General features: G+C 40.5%; 1 protein-coding gene across 2 annotated transcripts in view; it reads right to left on the bottom strand.

Moving 5' to 3' along the window:
* Positions 1 to 562: 562 nt before the first annotated feature.
* Positions 563 to 10,022, bottom strand: part of LOC106809332 (WD repeat-containing protein WRAP73-like) — a 10,737-nt gene continuing 1,277 nt past the window's right edge. The window contains exons 2-12 of one of the 2 annotated variants that reach the window (XM_014812381.1): positions 5,831 to 5,926; positions 5,504 to 5,560; positions 5,230 to 5,346; positions 4,833 to 5,009; positions 4,306 to 4,392; positions 3,815 to 3,949; positions 3,152 to 3,229; positions 2,849 to 2,936; positions 2,306 to 2,434; positions 2,081 to 2,164; positions 563 to 1,813 (exon numbers count right to left, since the gene is read on the bottom strand). In XM_014812381.1, coding sequence (XP_014667867.1) covers positions 1,587 to 1,813; positions 2,081 to 2,164; positions 2,306 to 2,434; positions 2,849 to 2,936; positions 3,152 to 3,229; positions 3,815 to 3,949; positions 4,306 to 4,392; positions 4,833 to 5,009; positions 5,230 to 5,346; positions 5,504 to 5,560; positions 5,831 to 5,926 — 1,275 coding nt within the window. In that variant the 3' untranslated portion in view covers positions 563 to 1,586. The remainder of the gene's footprint in view (positions 1,814 to 2,080; positions 2,165 to 2,305; positions 2,435 to 2,848; positions 2,937 to 3,151; positions 3,230 to 3,814; positions 3,950 to 4,305; positions 4,393 to 4,832; positions 5,010 to 5,229; positions 5,347 to 5,503; positions 5,561 to 5,830; positions 5,927 to 10,022) is intronic. The other variant, XM_014812382.1, reaches the window with a different exon arrangement.

Below are 10,022 nucleotides of genomic sequence, written 5' to 3'. Positions count from 1 at the left end.
ATAGCATACATAGCATACATACACACACACACACAACACACACACACATACAGGCGCACACACACACACACACACACACACAACAAGACGACACAGACACACCAACGACACACAGACACCACAGACACGACAGACGACACCACACAACACACAGACACACACACACACACCACCGACACACACACACACAGACACAACAGACACACAAGACACACAGACACACAGAACACAGCAGACACACGACAACACACACACTACACACACACACACACAGCACACACACACAACACACACATAACACACACACACACACGACACACCACACCACACAGACACATCACACACACGCACACACACACACACACACACACACACACACACACACACCACCCACACAGCATACACATACACACAACTGAAGCAGTCTCATGCCGATGGGGTTGTCTTAATTTTCGCTCACAGCTGTGCGCGGCAGTGAATTGGCTGTTTATAGCCTAGCGTTCCATATAAGCGCGTTGCTATGAAATAATGTTCATTTAATTATTTATCATCAAACACCAAATACGGAGTAATATGTGCTAAAATAACACCATTTATTTTGGTATACAAATGACAGCGGGAGCATTGTAGGGGGAAAATATTTTAATAATACATGTAGATTTAAATAATTATTACAACCGACTCACTCACATACACTGTAAGTTAGTGATATCTCCTAATAATGATAATTGATTAGGAATGAATATAGTTCGCAAGAAGGTATTGCGTGACAATAGTAGCCCCCCCCCCCCACATACACTTCCACAACAAAATAAAGACAAAAAATATTCATACGTTTTAATTAAGTTACTAGTTAGCATATATAAAATAATCACTGATTATATCAAACGAAACACAGTATGATATTACACCAAGTGATTCCAACTTGATGAATGGACAGATAGTCCATACCCTCAGATATTTCTAGCATCATACATCTCATGTTAACTGGAACGACCTTTATCACATGTAACCAACCTACTTTGTCAAGTCAAGGCACTTTAAGGGTTTATGACCTACGTTCATAAGCTTAGCAACACGATATGGTTTGAGATATTCGATGCATGTAACAAAAAGCACTCAAAATACGTGATTATACTATTTAATCAAAAATAAGCTGGTGTGATATTACTATTCAATTGTGAACACTGAATACAAACAGATTTATGATATTATGGAACCCTTTCACATTGCGACGACGAATTAATGAGATAAGGCACTAATTCGCCAAGGTGTCTTGTTTTAATCATAGAACCTTTAAATCCATGTTACAGAAAAATGTGTAATAATTTAAATTTTATAAAACTCACTACTGCTGCTTTATTATCACCAACCGCTGAAGTAAAGACAGCTATACAGGTAGCTTAAATGCAGAATTACATTTTGGCACATCTGGTCAACAGAGTGTAGGCTACATCTATTGGATCATACTCTGCAACCTAATCTCAGATGATAAACTGACAGTCATGTCAATGAACACTACGCCTACTATAGCCACTGCTCTAGGAAGCATACCAACTCCCTTTCTTTTCGAAATATGACATCGCTCACGTATCTTCCTCCTCGTCCTCATCCGTCAGGTAAGCCACACAGAACTGATCCTTCCCTATCAGCGTTATGGCTCCTCCAGTCGGACTCCACGACAGACTGGTCACCTGGAATGCAGCGTCTGATGGTACCTCCACAGACACGCAACCAGCTGGCTGCCACAAGTACAGCTTGTTCGTGCCTGTACACACAGCCAACCTTGATTGTGTCGGCTCCCACTCCGCTCCTAAATATGCAGATGTTTAGTCAAAACTAGTAATTCGTGGAAATAACGAGTATATAATACTATTTTATCCACAGCTTTGTAGGCTAATACAGTAGACATAATTATGGCATCATATAGAAAGTACCAGCCTTTCTACCTGCACTTTTGTGCACTACTATGCACACTACGTGCATTCTAACAATTTTTACTTTTTGATTGTTTATCAAGATAGATAGATTAACTATGTGGTACTACTGTGGTGTTTTTTTGAATTGTTTCCATACTTACCACGAACAGGATGAGCATGAATTAATGCAACCATTAATTTCAGTTTCATTAAGTCCCAGATCCACAATGTACACGGCATATTATCTGCAATATGAGGGGAACAGAAGCTATCAGATTATCTGATTCCAGTTATATCTATCCATGTTGCCAGAATCTTATGAGTATTACTGACCCAAAAAGTTGTATGTAACTTATATAACATGGGCAAAATGTTATAGAGCATACCATTTCTCGTGACTAGATATTTATTGTCAGCACTCCAAGAAAGTAGTCCCACACCTAGTCTTGGATTAACACTGTCTGGTACTGGCTTTACTGTTTTGACATTGACTGGTCTCTCTTCTATTACCTCATCTGTAAACATATAACATTAATACCAGCGTTGTTACAGGTAGTATATTTTATACGTGGAAGCCATTTCGGTATATTCTCTGAATCATTTGAATTCCAACTGCACGTGAAAAACACGGGCATGTGATGTAGCCATTTTTCACCTTCTTGAACATAAATTTCACATATTTTGACATAAATACTCGCAGATATTAGTGTTAGTGTTAAAACTACCCACACTGTCAAATCGCTCAGTGTAAATGTACATAAACCACAATGTAAATGATTGTCCCTGTAATAATTTTTATTCACTCTAGTTAGTTGTCTAGCTGCACGTTTTATTCATTTATATCTAATTTGTAATGCACACATTAACAAATACCTAAATGAACAAACAAAATAGCAGTTGTTGTAATACGAGTCGTTCGTTATACTTACATTTGCTCTGTGCTCTCAGAGAAACATCACGGAGAGTCAACTGATGCCGCTTAAGCTGAGGTTTTTTCTCCACTTCCTTATATACAACCTACATACACAGATAGTAGCATTCACACATGCTTTTACACCACTGAACACAAATTCGTGTTCATGCAAACATTGTGGTGAAAGCCTATTGGCAAGGAAATGGGTGACAACCCTTGGTATACTATTCACTTCACTTCAGTACCTGGCCAGAGTTTGAGGCAACCCAACACCCTTACCTTTATAACTAAGTGCCCAGTTACTACACTATGTGCTTACCACATTGAGAGATTCTATGCCGCCTGGATGACAATGCTCAGCAACTGGCTTCCACGTGATATGATTCAGTATTCTGAGCTGGAATATGTACATGACAAATTACAGCCATCTTAAATCTCTCGACTACAATGAGACAGAAAAATAAATTGCAAATTCAATACATATTACCAAGAGTCCATAATAGAGATATCTCTCTATTATGGACTCTTGATATTACCGGCAATAGCTCATATCACAAAGCATCCGCTTACACCTAGGACACACTGTGCGATTTTCTACGCTGGCCGCTTGCGATCCGCCGATCGATAAATACGGGGCCGGGTCGAAAAACCGGGCGGAAATATTCAACATGTTAAATACGAGCGATGCGCCAGGCGTATGGGATCGCGAGCGAAATACGCTGCCGTGAGACCGGACACACCGCGCGGACCCGGCACCGTATTTATCGATCGCAAGCGGCCAGCGTAGAAAATCGCGCAGCGTGTCCTAGGATTTATACACTCTCGTGTGGGACGGTGGTGCCACCTATAGGTGCATATTTTTATACTTCTCCATTCTTGCTATGGCTATCCTCGATTCAAAATTAGTAGGGGACCTGTAACCTAATGCTCATTACATCTTAACATCTTAAACGGTCAGGAAAACATCAAAGAGGCACAGTACCTTCTCATCGTAGCTTCCTATGGCGAGAAACTGGCTTGATGGGGACCACGACAGTGTCTTAATTCCTAGTGCATCTCGATACGGGCTGTACTCAGACAGGCACCGCCCGTCCACAGAGTACATCAACACCTTATTCTGCAAAGCAAACATAACAGATTATTATTATTATTAAAGCATTATATTGTCATTATATATTATTATGATTAACTATTACTTTAGATATTATTAATATACATTTTTTATTATAATGCTTTAACCATTTGTATGTAAGTGAGTATATATGATATTCAGCATATATATGTTCATTATTTTACCTACAGGATGAAGCTACTGGGTTACGATGACATCAATATGATAACGACAGCATTTCCTATTAGAAAGTAGCACTTAAAATTGCATTCTAGATAACGTAAGGTGTATAATGTCATTGATGTGGAAAACAAAGGCACAAATTCAGTCAGAACACTCAAAGTTGTTCCTACAGCCTCTACCTCTAAAAGGCTCTCCCAAACACAAAGCACTCTGCCATCTGGTGACCAGGATATACCAGCAAGGTCAACAGTGGCCACATCAAAATGCTGCAGAGAAAAATAGTAAGGATTTAGATATATACCATGGCTATGTCTTTTTTGAAAAATCTGCAACCGATAATTACATAAATTTCATCACAAATCTGTTTCAATAATGTAAAATTATAAAAATGAGGGCTGAGCCTCTGATGTTATTACCCAACTTTCCATGGGTTCAGCAGCATGATAGAAATTGAATTCTGTCCGTGACATTTTGAAACCTTACCTGTTAAGTCATGGAATGCTAATATAAGACCCTAATATTAAGCTCATTCATCTGACAAACTGTTCCTGTACTAGCACATTTAACCAATATGTTAGTGCCGTGCCGTCACGTAAAAGACGTGCACCTTATTAAAATTTTTAATTTACAGATGGTTCCGTCATCCCAGGTTGCATTTCACTTTCTGAATTACATGGCTACGCAAAAAAATTATATTCGCAATCACCTTCACTAGCTCCCAGCTACTACAGACGAATATTGAGATTACGTCCTTGCAGTCACGTCGTTCTGCTAATGCCATGTACTTGCCATCATGCGTGAAACACAACCCAGGCTTCGACTTCTTTGGGTATTTCATGTACGACACCGATTTGTTAACGAGAGACCACACTGTTATCCTCAACTGAAAAAAATTTACAGCAACATTATACATTAGCAATGGAGATGACAAGTAAGCTAGGTGACTAGTGAACAGAATTTACCATGTCTTCAAGCAATACCAAACACCGGAGTGCAAAATAACATGTGCGCACTTCAGTAATGTAACTGCTCTGCATGATTCTTTTTTATATAGGAAGATCGTCCAGTCCAGGGAGCGCTATGACACTTATTAAAATGCTTACATGAAAATCGGCAGTGGTAAGAAGATGTCTGCTATCAGGACTCCACTGAACCTCTGTCAATCCTGCAGAACCCTCATCTATCTTGCACGTCCATTCTGGATTATCGATTGACCACACCTACGTACCAATAGCATGAAAGCATGTCAAAGAACAAATTCAATTCAAATTATGCTCGAGATAATATCCTAAGGTTCTACAAGCATATTTTACATTAGATGGTAGTTAAATAAAAATAGAGACAAATTATCATTATTATAACATAAATACTACTTACCTGCACTATGCCTCGCTTAAACATTCCAGCTACAAGAAAACACGAGTCTGGTGCCCACTGTACAACAAATGAGAAGCACTGGTTTATTATCTAACAGTAAATATTGCACCAAAAAATCACGCAAGAGCATATATATGTGCATTGGCTTATCCACAAACCCCAAGTGTAAAAAGGTATGTGGCTGAAATTGCTGTGCAGTGGATTTTAACAAAACCCCTGCACATGTATGAAAATAATAACCAATATATCCCACTGTTGCTTCCAATCAACATATTCAGAGTACAGAATTATACTGACATATTTTGTAACACTTTTAGTCTCACTTACCCCTATGTACTGAATAGTATCAGCACACGTGAACAACTGCAATATCTGAAGGGATTTCACATCTCTAACGACGAGCCTAAATTGCACAGCGCTGGCCTGATAAATACATGCGGTCATTAGTAATCAGCATAAAGAAAAACAAAACTATAATTATGAATTGATTAGCATGTCATTAAATACTTGCTAGTAGGTAGTAGATTGATGCCTATAAGCTCTAGAGCAATGGTCCTTACACATAGGTTGAGAAGCATACCTGTACAATCAAGCCATTGCCAAAGGTTTTCAGGCGGGTAGTGTGTTACCAGGGACACTGATCAGTGTGCCACCATAGCAGCCCAAAGCATTAATTAAATAGGTCTGTGCCACTAGTAACATACTAGCCCTCCAGGCAGTGCCAGTAGTACTAGGCTAGCTCTACCTATGTCATGCATTTGATCCACCACAAAAATCCTATTTCTGAAGTGGGGTGAAAGGCTATTATATATATTCATTCTTGAACCGGCATAGATAGAGATATTATATACTATGCCTATGGGCTATATTTCCCATCCAATATTGTATATCCTGTAAAGAGTATACAATGAGTCTATGTTGAGTATATATATGCTAATACTACTCAACACATTCTCACAGTATACAATATAAAATATTTGATGCTATATGGTATATACTGTATAGTAATAGTATAGATAATATAGTGTATAATAGTATATAAATAATTGTATATGCCGAGAATTGACACTTTGTGTCTTCCAATCACAGCCTACACCGCACCACTACGACCCATTGGACCACCAAATCGCCGATCTCAGGAACTAGGGCATTCTGCTATGTTAGAACAGTTTCCTACGATAGAGTTTGCCACAAATACGAAAATAACACGCTGTTTAGCGCACTGCGCTACGTCCTTCTGTTGAATTTTCGCATCTCCGTAATCAGAATAAGCCCCGCCTTCTTCGTTGATGGACATGAATGAGGCGTCACCGACGTGACCAGTTACTCACTGTACCTACTGTCTTTCGCCAGCCTGTTTAATTTTCGTAAATAATGAAATGCCCGGCCGATGCATTTCGCATCGAAGTGGAAAATTTTCGGCATTTTCACTCGCTGTCGGAAGTGAACGAGTGCGTCATTCATTAAAAATTGAAGTTTTTCTTAAAATTAAATAATTCCGAAAATCCCTAACCGCGCTACTTGATTGTTTCAGCCAATGAACGTAGAGCTCTGTGTGTGTGATGTCTTGCCCGCGCGCTTTATGCTTGGCTTAGCGGGACTTGAAATGGATATCGCAGGCAGGTACCTCGCAACACTCATGTTTGTTTACATATAGCTTTGTGACGTATGGTGTTCGGGAGTTCTGCGATGATAACCTCGTAATTTCTCAGCATTTCTTAAGGTGCATGGAACATTTTACCAATTTAGTGGTGTCAGTTAGTCACGGATATGTCACAGTAAGTACTAACCGTATATGTTTCACATACGTTCACCTATTTTGCACACAGACGATCGATCATTGTGAAAACTTGTGTGAATATTTATTTTTATTGAGACGTTCCAAGTGCCTGTGCTTTCAACAGTCTTGTACGTCAATGCACGTGCGTCAAGAGCCACAAACTCAACACAATTTCATCTCTGTTATTGTTGACGCCTGAATGCGTGATTGATCAGGGAAGGGGTGCATGTAAGAGGGAGACATTTTCTTTGGGGTTCCGAAAAACACAATTCCACATGACATTTCATGGGCCATTTCAATTGGAAGCTCTGCATAATAGACCCCCAACAAGCCCTTTGACTGACTAGTCAAGAAATTCAAAGGTCTGTATATTGCTCTTATTTAGCCGCCGATAGTTCTTATTTAAAACAAAGTCTTCATTGTTATCTTCTAAAACTACAGACCATCCGCTGACCGCTGTGGAGACGTGCACCAGGCCTCGAATTTGGTGCACGTCTCCACTGCGGACAGCGCTTCATACTTGAACATCACCGCGGTCGCGTGCGCATATCCCGCGAAACTGCGCGTCTCATCCGCGCGCAGCGCTCAGGATCAACAGCAAAGCTGTGCCACGCAATCTTGTATCATGTCTCTCTGGATGTTCTTACATCACGTTTCTAAAGCTCTCTAACATTAAAATGGTTAAACCTGCTAATTATAACAATAGCATCTTATTAAATAAAACTAATTAATTGCTGCTAGGTCATGTGGTGGGTGGTGAGATAGAATCAACAATATTTCCTTTTCCACTGCCAGCAGAATAGCAACACCAAATAGTATTACTATATATAATATAGTGTACTATTATGTCGCAATATAGGTTCTGTATGCATTGGCGTCACAAGGGGGGGGGGGTGCGAAACGCAATGGGTGACACCATCAGAGGGTCGATTTTAATTTTGCTAGTTGTTTATATCACTACTAAAAAATATTGCCATTACATTCAGTGATATACGGGAATTACAATTTACAAGTAACATTAGTACAAAAACTATTACTAAGGATTCTGTACCCTATGGTCTGGTACGGGAGGTCCATGAGGGTGACACCATGAGTTACCGCACCATGTGACACCAACCCTAGTGACACCGCTGTCTGTATCATCACAGGAAACCTGCAACTATGGTGTAGTCATGTATTTTTAATTTTACGTACCAGGTATGTCAACAAACACCGTATACACCACCAGTCAACACGCCCCGTGTAAGTCGTAAATTACATTAAGCTTGGTTTAATTTACAGAGAGGGTTCATTATTTTCAAGAGTGGTGAGAATGTTATTGTCATCAACACTAACAAAGTGCTGTGTCACAGTGTGTGTGCTGTACACAACAACATGAACATGAACAACATGATAGAGTATCCTTGAACCGTCCCACGTTACCGGTTAGGCCATGAGAATTGAGGTGTGAGTTTACCGTCCACCTCCCGCATGCCGTCAGAGCCACCGCCGAAATTATTTAATTATTTCAAAAGTATTTCAAGTTTTGCATCAAACTCAAGTTGTCCATTCAGAGCGATTAAAACATACATTAAGCCTAGGACACACTAGCGATTCTGTACGCTGCCCGGCAGCGTATATTTTCGCTCACGACTTTAGAACGCCGTACGAGTTGCGCATACAGCTGCACACACTGTCCGGTGTCCAAGCACTCCAACGGGTTTCCTAGCTTTCGTTGCTACACTTGATTGGCTGCTAACAACAATCGCGTTCGAACGCGATTGTTCATTGTTGGGCGCGCTGGTGTATTTGTATGCAAGCGATGAAAAACCGGGCGGAAATATTCAACATGTTGAATGCGAGCAATTAGCCGGGCGTATTGGATCGCGAGCGAAATACGCTGCCGTGAGACGGGACACACCGCGCGGACCCGGCACCGAATTTATCGATCGCAAGCGGCCAGCGTAGAAAATCGCGCAGTGTGTCCTAGGCTTTACCAATACAAAAACGCTATAGGGCCTATTTACATCCTTCATTGGGGTCCTGATCCCCCTCTGCCTCTGGCTCTTTGAGACCTTGGGTTTGGTTTTGGTTTAGGGCGCAAAAGCATGCTGACGTATCCTGAGTACATCGACTTACAGCCCGATCCCGAAAAACGTGAACAATGGGTTAACTACAAATACTAAATGAATAATGAAAAACGAAAAATGAAAAAAAGCCTCCTCACTTTTCAAAATATCTCGGGCGGTAAACTCATACCTCAATTCTCATACGTACGGTACGGTACACAGTCACAGAGCTTTAGTTCTAGTACTATAGCCGCGTACATGGACTGCGGCAGTCAATGTACGCGGGCTATAGTACTAGAGCTAACAGAGCTCTAACTGTCATCCGTGAATACTTTAGCTCTAGTAGTAGTACTATAGCCCGCGTACATTGACTGCCGCAGTCCATGTACGCGGCTATAGTACTAGAACTAAAGCTCTGTGTACCGTACCGTACCGTACGTATGAGAATTGAGGTATGCGATGAGTTTACCGTCCGAGATATTTTGAAAAGTGAGGAGGCTTTTTTTCATTTTTCGTTTTTCATTATTCATTTAATATTTGTAGTTAACCCATTGTTCATGCGACATCCGCATGTTTTTGCGCCCTAAACCAAAACCAAACCCAAGGTCTCAAAGAGCCATGCAGAGGGGGATCAGGACCCCAATGAAGGATGTAAATAGGCCCTATAGCGTTTTTGTATTGGTAATGTATG

Source organism: Priapulus caudatus, unplaced genomic scaffold, assembly GCF_000485595.1.
Source record: "Priapulus caudatus unplaced genomic scaffold, Priapulus_caudatus-5.0.1 Scaffold345, whole genome shotgun sequence".
Classification (NCBI taxonomy): Eukaryota; Metazoa; Priapulida; class Priapulimorpha; order Priapulimorphida; family Priapulidae; genus Priapulus; species Priapulus caudatus.
The sequence above is the reverse complement of the archived record's forward strand: the minus strand, read 5'-3'. Positions and strand labels throughout refer to the sequence as shown.